General features: G+C 35.5%; 1 protein-coding gene across 7 annotated transcripts in view; it reads right to left on the bottom strand.

Annotated features, from left to right (window-relative positions):
* Window positions 1–18,207, bottom strand: part of PHT4;5 (phosphate transporter 4;5) — a 331,556-nt gene that overhangs the window by 88,013 nt on the left and 225,336 nt on the right. For 6 of the 7 annotated variants that reach the window (XM_089810737.1, XM_089810736.1, XM_089810733.1 and 3 more), the window contains one exon: window positions 4,951–5,046. The exons of the other annotated variant lie outside the window; for it this stretch is intronic. In XM_089810737.1, coding sequence (XP_089666863.1) covers window positions 4,951–5,046 — 96 coding nt within the window. The remainder of the gene's footprint in view (window positions 1–4,950; window positions 5,047–18,207) is intronic. 7 annotated transcript variants of the gene reach the window in all.

Here is an 18,207-nt window from a genome sequence, read left to right as displayed (position 1 = left end):
ATATAAAGACCAATGCTAAAGGGCGATAGAGTCAGTATTATAAGTTTAAAACATATAACTATATAAAATTCTACACACATCAATTATAAACAATTTAGTAATCAAGATTCGACAAATCAAATATATGGACGCAATTTTAAAATAGTCTAGAATGTATTTTAACTCCTGTGGTTCAGAGACAAATCAGACAAATTCGGAAACGATTAAATATTTCTCAATATCTATGATGTTCAATTTTAAAATGCTATAATTGATCATGCCCACTTATCTATCATAAAAATTATCTATAAAATTAAAAATAATAATTATAAAGGACAAAAATATATAATATTTTAACTCTAAAGCTTCATGAAAATAAAATAAAATAAAATAATTATTTCATACAGATCATGTCGGAAATAAAATTGCACCGAAAACACTCCTTTTGGATGATCCATCCAATGCAGTTTGACTCCAGAATCACATATAAATATATTTATCCAATAATTCAGAATCACAAGCTTAGTTCAAAAATTCATTCATTTTCCAATGAAAGAATAAAAAATATCAAAGTGCATATCTCCTTGATATATAAAAATTATAAAAATGTGTAAGAGTGTCTATGAAATATGAATTGTGTATCAATATATCTTCGTATCGATTGTGATGTCAGCCAATTGGATGGTCCCGACGATGTTTTTGTAGCCGACGAAATGATTGTCGTCGGTGTTTTGTATTCTGTAGCTGACAGAATTATTGTTGTCGGTGTTTTGTATTTTGTAGCCAACAAGTAAATAGTTTGTAGTGGACATAATGATTGTGGCCGACGGACTCCTTCGGGAAGGTTCGGCGGATAGTATTTATATCTCCTCTGAGATCATTGTAAATCATGGAATCATCTATTATTACTGATATTATGAAGCATAATGTATGTCTGGCATATGCGAATATAATTTTGCTATTCTGTTCCATTATCTGCATGTGTTGATTTCTTTACCAGTACGGTAAACATTTGGTGCCGTTGCCAGGGAATCTGGCAGGTGGGAGGAATGAAGATTAATGCCAAATCAGCTTAACAAAGATCGGAATAAGGTCAAGGAAAAAGATGGAACCCATACTGCGCAAGAGAATTTAATTTTGGCACAGCAAGCCGAACGCCGATGGAGATTTCAAAAGGTTGCCGACGGAAACTGGAGCGCCGAAGAATTGTTGGAGGAGACTCACAAACAGGTGGAATTGGTGGAAGAAGCACGGGAGGAGTTCTTGAATTTGTGTTCGCCGAGGGAGGAAAATTCAGACGGAAGAGCATCAACTCGCACGGCTCGCACTGCCGAGGGAGCACGAGCGTGAAGTGACCTCTTTATCCGGGATAGACTCCCGCAGGAAACAACTTCAGAAGATCCTTCTTCTTCACCAAGGTTCGCAACTGTCAACACCTCCGGTGTGCGAGTGCAGACCGCCAGTGTGGGAGTTCAAACTGCCAGTGTGGGAGTGCAGACTGCCGATGTGGGAGTTCAGACTGCCAATGTGGGAGTGCCGACCGCCAGTGTGGGAGTGCAGACCTCCGGTGTGAGAGTGCAGACCTCCAGTGTTGTGATGGCGGGACCCAAAGAAAAGTTGCCGAAGTTCGAGGGCAATGGTACAACCGACCCCATCCGACATTGTAAGACATGTGAGACGATCTGGCGGGCAAATGGAATCACAGATGCCAATGAATGTCTATGAAATATGAATTGTGTATCAATATATCTTCGTATCGATTGTGAGTCCTATTTATACTATACAATAGAATAACTCAATTGATTGCCAATTGTTGTGACTCTTCACAACACCAACTAATTATGTCGCTAACACCAAGATGAGATTTACTTGGGCCGTCAATTCCAAAATTGTTGCCTCAATTACTAACTATTTGTGAAATATTAATGAACCTTCAAGGGTGTTATACTGAAAAATCACACATTCTTCTGATTGACAAGAACCTTTATCCTATTCGACTCCATGCTTGGGCACCCGACTTTCTTCATATTATCGATCTCCAATTTCAATGTGATAACAATACTTGATGCATCCATTTGGACACTATTGAGTAACCTAAAATCATGGGCATGTCATTGAACAATACAGATTGTGTCGAAAGCATGGATTAATCCCTCTCAGAAACACTCATCATGTTAAGTGGCATCCATCATCCAAATCTGCATATAGTCCTGCACCAATAATGCAAGAACATTAGATATAAACTTATCAAATAGCAATCAAAGTCACAACTATATTTCTCCTATTTCAGATGGCTCTTATGAACTATGGGAGCTGAAGTCTCCATGATCACAAACTGAAAAAATAAGAATCATGTCAAGACTACTTCCAGATATCTGAGAAGTATCTGCGAATCTATCACCAACTGGTCACTTTTATATAAATATCGCTATTCCTGCTAAAGCTGCCCTTGTCACCACTTCTACTTTTTCAGGTGCTTCCTTTGCTAAACTCTGTCATTACGCATGCTCTTGTTTTGACAGATTCAATAGTCCATGTTTTTGATGGTACCACTGGCATTGAGTCACGATTCATTGTGGACTACCTCTGTTTGAGACTTTAAATAGGATGTTGATCCTCCCGTGAGTGTTCAATGGCTTATTGTTTCATCTTCGTGATTTGGGGGTTACCTGTATAGCTTTACATACAGATTCAGTATTTATGAACTCCTTTCGTGATCACTTGAGGCCACTTCAACCATGCAAACCTGCATGATGACGTCTCCTTAGTTGCTGCTATCTCTGATATCACCAGAAATACACCTTAAGTTGCCATCCAAAAAGATATTCATGAGAAAAAATATTTCCTATACTCAGTCAGGTATGCCACCTAACATTACTTCATTGCTTAGTATATCATTTGCACCTTCCCAAACTCTGATCGCATTCAGCACCATATTTTAATTTTATTGGAATATTCACATTACATATTCCTGATAATCTCTTCTCCTGAAATATTTATAGTCACAGGCATGGTAACAACCCTTGTTGCTTGTCTTCATATCGTATGCTACCACGCTTAGGCTCTTACTTCTGATTAATAAGATATATGACTGGCTTTATCTGTATACTTCTATATCCATGATCTGTGATAATTATTTTCTAGTATACATTACCAATGTTCAGAGTGTAGCATACAGAATTTAATATCAGTGCTTATCATATTTATCTTCAGCCATACATTCAGAGCAAGATTCAGGATATAGACTTCTTTAACCAAATACTTTTCTATGCAAACATCATTCTATGTTCATAATATCACTACATGGTTGTTGCTGCATATAAAACCTTTAAACCTGTGCCATATATGTCTTGATGGACTGCAACTGTAATCGAATGCTGTTAATATATAGCAACTTTTCTCATACATTATGTACTCCTGTACAGATTTTTAATCTTGACCAAATCCCTAAACCTTTCACTATCATGTTATATGCTGTTAGAATTATATGAGCTTTTTCTGGTGTATACTCTTCTCATATTATTTCTTACAACTTTTTCTTCACATATCCAGTAGGGTAAACGATAATATTTCCATCAGCCAATCCTCAATATTACTTAATAGGAGACATCAAATTTTGTAAAAACCTGGGTTCCATCACATTGCACAATTAGAATTCTGCACATCACCCAATGTGCCAATGAATAACATGCTAACCGAAGATAAATGGATTGGAACTCAGAGGATACAAAACCATAAAATGTGTGAACATAGAACAATAATCCACAATAGGTCTTCTTTAAGATACCAAGATCGCACATACTTAAAAGCTCGAAGAAACGCACATGCAAACAACAAGATAGGAGAACAATACTAGAAACAAAACACAAAAGAGTGATGCAAGATTGCCAGGAACCCAAGATGCTCCTGCATCACATTGAGAACTTAACAGAGTGCTCCACCAAAGTGGGTTAGGGGAGGGAAGGTAAAGGAAGACAATCTGTTGAGGCAAGATAATAGACTTGCAATTATATATTAGTTTAAAATAGGTGGTCATCACCACATAAATAGATATTCCCATTCATTTTAATTTGATATTTCAACGTGTATAATGAGTAAATAAGACTTTTCTTTTTCTATATAAATGTTGAATTATTTCTTCTTCTTCTAGTAATGAAAAGGTCAAGAACAAAAAGGGTTCACTCTTGAAAATTTTATTAGGTCCTCACAAAAGGTTATTAAAATACTATGGATATATTTGGGTTAAACAATAGTATCTTCTATCTTCTACACTATTTGACCTATACATTGACTAGGTGGAAGAGTGGATAACATCTTATCAAGTGCTACCTAGCTATGTATGTTATAAAAGTATACTTGTGTGCAGAAGACCTTATCATGATGGCTAAATCAACCCAAATCTTGAGAGATAACCTGAATTATCCACATATCTTTTGTAAAGAACTGGAGATCAAGTACCTTCTCTCTTTAAAGGAAACCAAATAACATAGGATTTCTCCTCAACCCTAGTAGTATTGACCCAAAACATAAACATCTTGGTCTGTATTTCCATAGTATGGTCAGTTGGGAGTCATGCAAGACAACCAAAATAGGTGGTCAGAAATCATTCTACTTTGTGAAAGTTTTAAAAATATATATATCGATATATTTTTAGATGGGATACCTTGTTTCACCATTTCAGTGCATTACGATTTTTAAAGTGGACCCTCCGTGAATTCTACAAAAACTAGAAGTCGGTAAGCTCTTTATGGCATTGTACTAGTCCAAGGTACTCATAGAAGCTTTTAGTATGTGCATATCAACCTAAAAAGAGGCATGTTAAATTCCATAAGCGAAAAGAAAAACTATTTCATTAGAACACAAATATTTTAGTAGCCTACAGGTTTTGGTTCTCTGCTCCATCTGATACTTATTTTAATTTCAATCAAACATTTATTTCTATGGCAAAATGAAACAAGTGTAGAGACATACAATTGTTGTTTCAACTCCATTGAAGATTAATTTGTCGGCAAATGAAGCTGCAAAGTTGGAAACTAAAATTGACCCCAGTGAAGGAAGAACTGTCACCTATACCAGTAGAAATGAAAAAATTAATAAGCTCAAGGAAGATTGATTCTAGTTCTTGCATTAAAATAATTCTTAAAACTTCTACTGAACACTAAACGTATTACCTTCACTCAGCTACTTGCGAAAGATATTAAGCATTTGAGTTGCAATGATAAAAGCGGTCAAAATTATCCCCAAAATCCAGGATAGCAAAATGTTGGCCAGATAAAATGCTACAGTTTTACTTGGGGATAATACACTTAAAACTTCATGACTGAATGAAAAATTAAAAGGAAGACACTAAAATGTGCTAATCAAATTTTACGCAGTGTAATTCATTTCCTTTTATGCCGAGATGAAATTTTTCAAGTACAAAAGCAATCCAACTTGAGATGTTCAGAAATAAACATAGTGTATATATAGTGTATATATTTTCTTCATAGCAAATAAACATATTCTGGTGCCTCAGATAATGTTATGCCAGCCAAGGTTGCAGATGCTTTAGGTTTGACTTTAACTAAGTCTTTTGGTAGTTGTTATTCCATGGAGAACAAACAAGTGCCTTTGAAAGGGCAAATCAAAGATGCCCAATTTGCCTTTGCGTCTTTCCCAAACAAAAAGATTAAAATGACTATCTTAGTTGTTGATGTACCAGCCTCCTCTGGTATGTTACTTGGTCACAATTTCTGTAAAGATGTAGGAGGAGAACTTAATATGGATATGACTGAAGCCAGAAGTTGTACCCTGAAAGAGAAACGAAGTATATGTTAGTCAAGTCCAATGATCCACATGCTCAGATTCTTTTTGAATCAGCAAGATGAGTAATTACAATTTACATGTTGATGAAGTGTCCAAATTTGCCAAAGACTAGATTGATTCTGAGAGTTCCTCGCTATTATCAGACACTGAAAGATTTGCTGATGCTATTGAAGTCATAGAGGAAGATGTCATTCCTAAGGAAAAAGCTATTCTTGAAGATGATCCTATGGATTGTTTTAAGGATGAAGAAATGCATGTTGAAGGTGACTCTATTGATTCTCTTGAAGGGAGAACCATTCTTAACGATTCTGGCGCGAGTACAAGTAGTTCTACTACTATTTGGATTATGGAATTTGATGGTAGTTGTGCTTCTATGGGATCCGGTGCTGGAGTTGTTTTCATATCTCCTGATGGTGAATTCTTCCCTTTGTCTTATAAGTTGCAGTCTCCTAACACAATTAACACAGCTGAATATGAAGCCTTGATATTGCGGTTAAACATGTCAGAGGCTAGAGGAATTCAGAACTTGCATGTAAAAGGAGATGTCGATTTGGTAGTGTGTCAAGTCAAGGGTCAATATCAAGCAAGAAATGACTGACTTAGACATTACCGTGATTTAGCTTGGGATACATCAAGTTGTTTGATGCTTTTAATATTTCACTGATTCCTAGAGAACTGAATGATAGAGCTGACGCACTTGCTGTTTCAGCCACTCTACTACTTCCACATCAGGATTTTGAAGACAATAAATATGAAATACGATTGGTCTATCGACCAAGTATTCCAAATAATTGTGAACACTGGCAAGTGTTCAACGATGATACTTAGATCATCAATTTTCTTGAAATAAAGGAGGACTTTGATGAGATGTACTTTGAAGGATGCAAACATGCATTCAATGAAGTTCTCTCTGAGATAGATCCTGAAACTGGTCATGAAGTTATTCAGCTTAAAGAGAATAATATTCTAAAACATTTAGTTTCATTGGAAAATCTTTTTGACAAACATGATAGATATATTAAAGAGCAGCAAAAGACAAGAACTAGATCTATGGAACAATATCAAAAATACAATATTGGAACAAAAGAAGACCCAAATCTGGTTAACATTGGCAACTAATGCATGGAGGAAGAAAAGGAAAAGTTTATTACTCTGCTTCATGAGTACAAAGATGTCCTAGCTTATTTTTATGAAGATCTCAAGTCTTTCAATCCAAAAGAAGTGTAACATGACATTCCTTTGAAGTTTGGTGTAGCTCCTTTCTGCCAAAAAGTAGAGGCAATATAATCCCAAGATCTCAGGTACTATTTTAGCAAAAATTCAAAAGATGCTTGAAAGAGGGATCATTTTTCCTATTCACCATTCCTCTTGGGTAGCCAATATAGTTCCTGTTAGAAAGAAGAATGAAGAGATTCGCATATGTGTGGATTTTCGCAATCTCAATCAAGCATCTCTCAAGGATAATTATCCATTGTCGGTCATGGACCAATTTTTGCAAGCTGTTACTAGTTCTGAGATGTTGTCTATGTTAGACAGCTTTTCTGGTTACAATCAAATTGAGGTTCGTGAAGATGATTAGTATAAGACAACATTTACTACCCCATGGGGAACTTTTGCATATAGGCAAATGCCTTTTGGTCTTGTCAATGTGGAGCAACTTTTCAATGAGCAATGGATCTTGCTTTTGATGGTCTGATTAACAACAGTATTGTTGTATACTTGGATGACTTCACTGTTTACTCCAAGAAATGTCAAGATCATTTCTTTCATCTTCGACAAGTTTTAGAAAGATGTAGACAGCATGGCATGTCTTTGAATACCAAAAAGTCAATTTTTGGTCTAATGGAGGGAAAACGTCTAGGACACATCGTGTCTAAAGAAGGTATTAAAATTGATCATGAAAGAGTGCTAGAAATTCAAAGCTTATCTCTACCATCAAGTAAAACAGTCATTCATTCTTTCTTTAGAAAGGTGAATTTTCTAAGGAGGTTTGTACCAGATGTTGCTAAACAGACTCATCATATTGTGGAAATGATGAAAGGTAAGACTTCCTTCCATTGGAACCAAGAAGGAAGGAAAGCATTCGCAAAGATCAAGGACGCTATAGCACATGCTCCTGTATTGGTATGCCCTGATTATACAAAAACCTTTATTATGTACAGTTATGCTTCAAAGCATACTTTTTCTACTATTCTGATACAAACAAATAATGAAGGAATTGAATCACCTATTTCATTCATGACCTGCCCTCTGCAAGCTCATGAACTGAAATATAATCAAATGGAAAAACATCCTTATGCTGTTGTCAAGGCAGTCAAGCATTTTAGGCTCTACATTTTGAATTCTCATATCATTGCTCTAGTTACGGATACTACTGTCAAGACTATCCTAACTTAGCAGGCTTTTTGCACTAAAATAAGAAATTGGATAGCCAAGATTCAAGAGTATGATATAGAGATATGACCTACAAAGTTAGTTTGTGGTAAGGGATTCTGTTAGCTTATTGCTGAAAATGAACTGTTGCAAGTAGAAGATGACAATTCTTCCTTACTTCCTAGTGTACTGTTCATTAGCACTATGGATGATTGGTCCTCCGACATGGCATACTATTTGAGTTATGGTGAATGTCCTTCACATTTGACATAAAAAGAACGGAGGACTCTCAAGTTGAAAGCTTCGAGTTTTGTTTTGTGGGAGAATGGTCTTTACAAGCGAGCAATGGATGGAACATTTTTTAGATGTGTTGATAAAAGTCAGGAAATACGACTTTTGGATTCCTTTCATAATCAAGTATGTGGTGGACAGTTTTCAACACTTGTCACTGCACATAAGAGTCTGAGAGCACAGTATTATTGGCCAATGCTTTTTAGGATGCCTATCAGCAAGTAAAGAAATGTGAATTATGCCAGCAATTTGTTGGTAAGTAGAAACTTTCTGCCCTTCCGTTGAAGCCAGTTGTGATCGATGAGCCATTTCAACAATGGTGAATTGATTTTATTGGTACTATTAATCCACCTTCAAGAAAGGATCATACTCATATCTTGGCAGCAACGAATTATTTCACCAAGTGGGTTGAAGCCATTCCTGTGAAAGGATCTACATCTAAGATAATTTATGAATTTCTAAAGCAAAACATCATTTCAAGTTTTGGTGTTCCAAATAAGATTGTCGCAGACAATGCAATTGCTTTCTCTTCCAAGGAGGTCAATGAATTTTGTTTCAATCACAGGATTATTTGGGCACATGCATCTAATTTTTACCCACAAGGTAATGGTCAAGCAAAATCAAGCAACAAAAATTTGGTGAATATCATAAAGAAGTTGGTTGATTCAAATCAAAGAACCTGGCATAAGGCTTTGTTTGATGCTTTGTGGGCGTATCGGATTACTCCGAAGCGACCAATTGGAATGTCACCTTTTCAATTGCTATACAAGATTAATGCTAAGATTCCAATAACTTTAGAGCTTACCACTCTCAGGTTGGTACCCGCCATCGAAGATGAAACTTATTCAGATGCACTAGATAAGAGGATTATGTTTCTTCAACAGTTGGAGGAACCAAGAAAAGAAGTGATTGACATGCTTTCTGCTCATCAACAACAAGTAAAACTTCTTTTTGACAAAAAGGCTAAGTATCGAGAATTTCAAATTGTGATCTTGTTCTACTCTGGGATAAGAGGCGAGAACAAAAAGGAATGCATGGAAAATTTGATTCTCTTTGGCAAGGTCCTTTTACAATTCATCAAATTGCCAGCGAAAAAAATTCTAGCTTGCATATCGCAATGCCACTGCCCTACAGTGGACAGCATCTGAAACATTACTTTCAATAATTATTAGATAAGTACCCCTTTTACATGGTTTTCATTTTTGAGTCGTAGTTTAGTTTTAGTTTTCTTTTGTTGCCTGACTCTATTACCCAATGGAGTGGATAAAGGCACTTAGAGAATTGGATTCTATGTCACTCTTCACTTCCAAGAACAAACGAGTAACATTCTACAGACAGAGCCAGCTATTGTCTTGCATTTTGTCACCATAAAATGTTGGTAACAGGACGAAACTTTTTCAAGCTAGTTTTGCGCATCTCTAAGTTTAATTTGGTATTCAATTGCTCAATGTTGATCTATCAATCAACTCCAATTCATATATAAAATTGTTTTACTGAAGGCTTTCGTCAAGTCTTTTTCGTTTTGCTTTTTGTCAAGTCTTTGCTTGATTTTTGAAGCCTTCATCGTCATTTTCTTTGCCTTTGAGTTTGCGTTTGTTGGTTTTTCATCATTTGGTTTTGCTTATGCAATTGCTCGTTTTAGTGCCTCAAAAGTGAACCTTTTTGATGCAACAACACGAATTAAAAATATCATGTTATATTTTTAATTTGATGTTCACTTTTTGAAAAATATAACTTAAATTCACTTTATCTTATGTTTTCAAATTATTTTATCATTAAATTTTCACTTACAAGTAACTATAGTGCACTTTATGTTATAATTTTAAGTTGAGTTACTTTATATTTTTACTTAAAGTGACTATATAAACTATATAGTTTCACTTTAATTTTTCATATATAAATCAAATACTCATTTAAATGTTACTTTTAAATTATATTTATGTATTATATTTTTAATATGATATATAAATATGGATTATGTCCAATTGAAGTAACATTTTAATGAATTTAAATTGATATATGTTTGTTAAATAACTTTAAGTTATCAAAAAAGATAAAAAACTAGCGCTCATAAAATGGGAGAACATTTGTAAACCTAAAGATTTGGGTGGGCTAGGGATCAAGAATTTACAATGGCAGAATGAAGCCCTAGGTGCAAAACTAATTTGGTGTATCTATAAGGAAAAAGAGCACAAATGGGCTAAGATCCTCTACAATAAATATCTCAATGTGCCCCTATCGATTTTTAGGATAAAAAACCCACCTAGAGGTTTTGAGAGCTCGAACTTTATGATAAAGTCATTTGGTTTGTAAGTATTTGACTTGGGATGTAGGCAAGGGCAATGAGGCCTTTTTCTAGGAGGATTCTTGCGATGCACACCCCCCTTTACAACATAGCTCTATCCCTAAGGATCTCAAAGATAAATTAATTAATCTATGGGGAAATAAAGTCTATGACTACAAAGCGGTGGTTCATGCAGAAGGTGAATCTAAATGGGTGTGGAAATCTCTGGATGGTATGGGTGCGGATGCTCAGACAATTAAAGATTATGATAAACTATTAGAAGATAGGAGGATTAACCAATCAGAGAAGAAAGATGAACTTATTTGGGCAGCCTCAAATGATAGGAAGTATAGCGTGAAAAATGGATATAGGGCACTATTAGATTCGCAAAAATGGGACAAAGTGGATATTCCACTAAAACTCTGTTGGGATTCTACATGCCTTACAAAAGCGGGATTCTTTTTATGGTTGGCTTACCAAAATAGAATTTTGACCATGGACAAGTTACGTAAACTTGGTTTTCAAGATCCATCTAGATGTGTTTTATGTAAACAAAATAGCGAAGACACTAATCATATTTTATTTAACTGCCCTTTTTCCCAAAGATGCTGGGAATGGCTTAGGCACATGTTGGGGTGGTCAACGCCTTTCTCGAAATCCTTTTCTGAACTCCTCAAGGGATGGCCTACTAACCTGGCCAAGGGCATTTATAATAAATTATGGAACATTTGCCCTTCCATACTAGTATGGGAAATTTGGAAGGAAAAGAATCAACATATTTTCTGTAACTTAGAATTGAAACCTGAAGAGTTAATAATAAAAATGGAAGCTAGCATAGTGGAAACAACTAATTCACATCTTAGGAATGCTCGGAAAGAAGAAGGTTTCTTCTCTATTTGGGATGGGCAAATGAAGAAGCATTGGTCTAAATTGATTAATCCTCCTCTGTTCTATGTGAAGAATAGTAAGGAGGCAAGAGAAAAATGCAAATGGGGTCCTCTACCAAAAGGATGGGCTAAACTCAATTTTGACAGTGCTGCTAGAGATAACCCAAGAACAGCAGGTATTGGTTGCATCATTAATAATGATTCAGGTCATTGGATAGCCAAAAAAGCCATGCCTATTGAACCAACTTCCAACGATCTGAATGAATTAGAGGCTTTGAACAAAGGACTACAATTGTGTCATAAGTTAACTTTATCAAAAGTTATCAAACAAGGAGACTCACAGATTATCTTAAATGCAATTAGAAAACGAATAACCCCTAATTGGGTACTTAATTTTAAGTTAGAAGAAGTTCTCATTCTTCTAGATAAGTTTGCAGATAGCAGGATCTGTCATATTTTCCGAGAAGGTAATCAGAAAGCAGATCATTTAGCAAATTTGGCGGTGGATGGGGTCAATTCATTGATTATCAAAGATATATCAACTATTCCGTGCTAATTATGGCCACTTAGCATAATTGATCCTCAAGATCCATCCTCATACGTATTTATAAACATTTATATTCAAATACATATTTATATATATATATATATATATATATATATATATATATATATATATATATATATATATTCTCCTATTATAATATTTAATACCTTTCTTTATTGATCTTCTATCTATTTACTATGGCTCTTTTTTGAAGTTTCTAATCATTATATTCTATTCTATCTTTAGTAGTGATATTTTATCCGATTCTTAGTCTGCTTGTTACTCATCATGAAATGGGATGGGCCATTTATTCGTCCCTATCTTCTCTGTTGGTTTAGCCTTTTACCTGTGACCTTTTCATCATGAAGCAATTAAGGCCAGCTTGTGCTTAGATTTTGCGGATGACATCATTTCATGTCGTCACGGCAGAATATGTTTCTAGGACCTTCTCTTGCCTTTGTCTTTTCTTGAGTGTCGCCTTCTATCACTATCATTTGGTATTTCCTTCCCCTGAATATGGATTCAAACATCACTGTTTATCATGCCTCAGAAAACCGAACAATGACATTCTGTGGAAATGTCAAACCGGAGAGATGGAACAGAATTCTCAATCCAATGGATGACATGACTAGGATTGCCATAAGCAGAGCCATTGGGGACGGGGTTTTCAATTACCAATATACATGGAGGACTAACAATGATATTATTGACTCTTTCATTGGTTGCATGGCAAGAGCAAAGGTTGAGGCGGTGACCATTATCAGACTATGCCGCAACATATTTGATCCAATATAGATGAAGGGTCTGGAGCAAGCAGTCAACAGCATAGATGACAAACTTTGAATTGCTATGCCAGAGAAATATATGAATCTTCCTCTGGGGTCCCCTGAATTAGTAATAGCTTATCGTCACCCTTCATTGGTAATCCGTGAGAGCTATGCCTTTTACCGTAAATGGCCCAAGATGGGGCAAGCATTCAATTTCAACTTCGTTGGAGAGGAATTATCACGGATGAAAGCAGAGCATGGTTAACAAATTACCTCAAGTTGTTCAATGTATATATTCAGTCGAGAGTGGTCTTCAACAATCTTGATGCCCTAAATTTCAAATTCCCTCCGAACTTCTATGTGGAGAATCCTAATAATAATCTTGAAGTTATCATGGTGTATTGGAAGTAAGGCGTTATCTCTAGTGTCCTTTTGGGAATTTTGCATTGTTTTTGAGAAAGGGTTAGTAATCTAGGAGTAGACAGTTATCTTTTAGATCGCTGTTTATATGTTGGATATATGTAATGATCAATATGTTATGACATTTCACTGTATGAACTGTGATTTTGATTTAAGAAGCTTATAGACTTAGACGAATGGAGAAATGAAATCAGTTAATATCATGTTTATACTATGTTGAATACAAGAAGTTTGGTTAATCTTTTTGCCTCTTTGAAGTGATGTGGATTTGGTCGCTTGCGATGGTTAAGGTTTTTATGTATTTTTACCCATATCTTCTGATTTCTAGGGATTGTATGATCTAATTATGGCATGATCCATAGCTATATCAGAGATTAACGATTTAAAATGGATGTCAACAATTTCTTTTTATCTGGTCCTTAAGATAGATATAGCACTTTATGCTTGTTAATGGGTTTGTTTCCTTTAATTTCTCAAATGATTGTGATAGGTAAAAAACGCTATTAGCATTATAGGTCGATTTTGTATTTCAATGCTCTGGGGGGGGGAGAGTTGGCGTTTGGTTTAGCCCTATTGAACCCTATGCGGCCCAACTATAGTGCCCACCTATCAATGGTCGGCCAGCGACCTATCCAAACTCTTTATAGTCCCTCAACCAATAAAGCGATAACGCAGCGAACAGCTTGGGGCCGTGGCTTCAATAACATCACGATTCGCCCTACTATCTATAGGGCCGGTGATTCTGCAGGATGGGATACTACTGCGCTTAGTTAGCGCTCGCTCATTGAATGGCTCTGCTGCAATGGATGGCAGAGGGCCCGTAGTACCGGCCGGGCCGGGAAGGGGCCTCATAAGTGCCTACTGCTACACATCCGGAGTGTCCAGCAGGGTTCGGACTCCTTCCTAACTCGAGATGGGGGCCTCAGCTCGACACCCCCTCAGTGTTCATTCGTTCATGCATGTGTACTAAAGTCATGATAATGCATTAACAAAGAATCAGCACCGTGACTGCAAGCAATAAATTCAGAATTGATGCATGCTGTTTAGCGGGATTTCATCATTTTTTCTAAATACATTTGAGATCATCCAAGGTGTTATGTGTTTGAATTGTCAAATATGGCTCTCGGTGTCTTTTCTAGCAGATTTGTAGTTCTTATCTAGGCATTCTAGTTTAGACTGGATTATTAACTGTATTAAACAAGGCTCTCTACATCTGAAACCCTAATTTAAAAGACTCAAGGGTTTAGGTCTTAGGTTCGTTTTATTTCTTTCTTATTTGAGATTGGCAAGTTGGGCAAAGGAGGCATTTTTAAGATTTTTGCTAGTAATGATGTTTATTGTTGTCTAGCCTAGGTTTTCTATTGACATCTTTTTTTGGTCCAAGAGGTCAGCTGATTTTGTTAGGCAGATCAAGTATGAAATGAGTTTCATTTGAGGTAGCTGGAATTTAGTTTCGGTTTCTATCACTTAAGGTTTTGTATTTAGATCTTAATACTATATTGCCTAGTATTTTAGGTATAAATTAGGATAATGTTTTCTCCTCTCAATCTTAGTACTACAATTATATATAGTAATTTAGATAAGCCTCAAGTCAATGTTTCTACAAACACAATTTAAATATAATTACCTGAAAGGGTTTAAATTCTAACAATCTATTGACAAGTTCTAGATTATGATAGAAGATACTACAATCATAATGACAAATTGGTAATGTTAATTTAAAAGGTATGAGTAATTAGTTATTCAATTTAAGATAGATTTCAGGTTCTATAGATGATTGTAGTATTATTACTAACTGGTTTGTTTGACAAGATAGCTAGGCAGGGTGAGCATATTTATCTTCAATGGCAGGATGCAAAGAGACGTGGATGGAATGATCCTCAATGAGATCTCAACTGTATTTAGAATTTCTTGTAATAAGATCTTTCTATTGTAATAATATTTATTGTTGATAATCTGATTGGGGTATGCCCCTTTTATAATGTAATAATAAAAGACCATGGTCCTGAGCTAGACCGGACGTTTTCTTCCCCGTTCTTTCCTACCAATGCCTGTTAGAACAGCGTTACGGTATTGTAAATAATTTTTTATTAATAAAATTATCAAGGCCTTGGCCGTTTACTAATCAAAAAAAAAAAAATACTCTATGTTATCAAAAGTGGACATTTTATATACTATTACATGTAAAATCCATCAAAAGAGGACATTTTACATGTCACTGCAAATAAGGTTCAACTTAAAAAGCATAAGACTATGAAAAGTGGACCTTTTTGGTGTCATTACATCAAAAGTGAGTTTTAAGTGTCATTGCACCAAAAAACATGAAATTTCACTTAAAATATACAATCCTACCCAAAGGGTCCGATTTAAACCAAGTGCATGTTTTAAAATGTGTCATGCCTCCCAAAAGGTATGATTTGCCTTGTGGGAAGTTTTTGAAATATGTAATCCATTATAAAGGTCCGATTTATGACTTCTGCATATTTTAAAACATGTTTTGGGCACTAAAAGGTCCAATTTTAACCATTTTTCATGCATTTACCTCCAAGATGTCTGATTTTGGAAGAACACATGTATTGGGCCTCCAAGAACCAGATTTTGGAGATTGTGAGAGATTTTCTTGATGGTTTTGCATGAGACCTTCTTCAATATGGTCGTTTTCGCTTGGCAATGGATTTTCTAGCATAAAAAATGGATTCATCTTGCTGAAAATCGTTTTTCTAAGCTCTATCCTAGGGCACATTTTTGGAAAAAACTTCAAAATGCATCATTTTTACAGTAGGATTTCGCTACAAGAGGAATTGATTTGATCTCTGTTCGTGTTTACATTACATCTTGGTGCATGTTTTGGCATTTAAACACCAAAACGTTTTGATCTCACTCTTTGGTGAAAAACGTTTTTTACAAAAACATCCCATAAGCATATCCAACTAAAAAATGTTGGATCCTAGAGCATTAATAGGGCACGTTTTGGCATCTTCCATCCAAAACGCCTTGTTTGCTGCCTCCTCCCATTCGAATTTGCAAAGCTGGAAAAAGTAAGTATTTTTGAAAAAAAATTCAACATTGTAGCATCTTTTTCCTTCATTTTTGGCACTTAATCTTCATGTAAGTGGAATTATTTTTTCTTGCTATTTAATTTGTGCTTATCTTGCTGATTTTATGCACATTATTGCTTAATAATTGCCACTTCTTCAAATCAATGCCATCGAAAGTGTATTTTTCCTTTAAAAATGAAAAAATTGTTCATTTTCATGTTTTTGGTTTTTCCTCAATCTTCGAATTCGAATTTGTGTCTTAAAGTGCTTTGCATCTTGACATGTTTGACTCACTTTTCAAAGGTACGTTATTCTTTCAAGTTTTTGTGCTTTGTAGTTGCTTGCCAGTTTTCTCCACTCTGGAGAAGTTACAAGTTCTTTTCCAAGTACTTGTTGTTTCATTTCATGTGAAAGCATCATCACATTTCACTTCCAGTTACAAGTTCTTTCCCAAGTACTTGTTTCATTTCAAGTGAAAGCATCATCACATTTCACTTCCATCTTCCATGTCACAACACTTCGCATCTCACCCGACAAATGCGATTACATGTTTTCCATCTCATTCACGATCCACACATGCATGTAATCCCATTTTTTGCTTCCATTTTCACTCATCTCACTTTTTGCATCCACTCACATGCCACAATTACACAAAAAGCCTTACATGTAAAAGCATCTCAAAAGCCCGATTTTGACTAAAAGTCACGTTTTGAAAGTCATAAAGATGTCATTTTCATCTTCCATGTACTTTGACTTCACTTTTTCACCAAAGATGATTATAAAGTTCATTATCCCCTTTCATTTTCCATTTCCATATCTCCATATGCATTCAAGCCTTCATGAGCAAATACATGTTTCCACATCTTTCCATACTTTGCTCCTTATCCTCAATTCACACTTGCATGTAAAATGCATCTTCCATTCGCATTCACATCTCGTCTCACTTTCATCTCCTATTACATGTTGCACTTACATGTACTCATTCTTCATGTAATAATGTCATGAAAACCCTTAGTCACGTTTGAAAATCAGCAATCTTCATTCACACACATTTCGATGTGTTCCATCTCTACATATTTTTATTTCATTACATTTCATTCAATCTTCCATTTTCCACACTCATAATAATTCATTTCACATTCCACATTTTGTTCACATTTCATCTTCATTCACTGCATATGCATATGATTTCTTTTTGAAATCATTTAATTGGATCTACAAAGTCTCCAATCCGTTTCCAAATCTTTGTTGCTCATCACAAATCAAATTGTATGGTGATTCCTTCTGATGATGTGTTTATGTTTTGGGATTTTTGTCTTGCAGCGCAAACGCAAGAGATGCCCGCATCATCAAAACCCAAAGGAAACATGAAATATCAATACAATAAAGAGTTGGCTCATGCAACTCCATCATCAGTTCCATCTATTCTTGATAATGTAATGGATACAATGACTAGTCATGTGAATGTGGCTGATTATGAAAGAGTTGAAACTTTTGTTGGTCACGAGATGAAGTGCATCAAAAGAATTAACATTCACTTGGTGTTTGCATTTCCTATGGCAGCTATGGAGCCTGATTTTGTTCTTGGATGTGCACGGTGCTTTAGTTCAAAATCAAAGACTATCAAGGATGCTAACACTAAAGTTGTCATTAGCTTTAATCCACAAGTCATTGAGAAGATCTTCAAAGTAGCACATAAAGCAGAATGTGTAGATCTAACCAAACAATCATCTTTGGCATGCTGGAATGAGAAGAAAGGTGAATATTGGAAATGTCAACCAATACTGGTTAGACAATAAAAGGAACAACTTCTCAA

This window comes from Cupressus sempervirens, chromosome 11, assembly GCF_028749045.1.
Source record: "Cupressus sempervirens isolate cs-2001-9-10 chromosome 11, ASM2874904v1, whole genome shotgun sequence".
Classification (NCBI taxonomy): Eukaryota; Viridiplantae; Streptophyta; class Pinopsida; order Cupressales; family Cupressaceae; genus Cupressus; species Cupressus sempervirens.
Note: the sequence above shows the minus strand (reverse complement) of the source record. Positions and strands in the feature narration are given on the sequence as shown.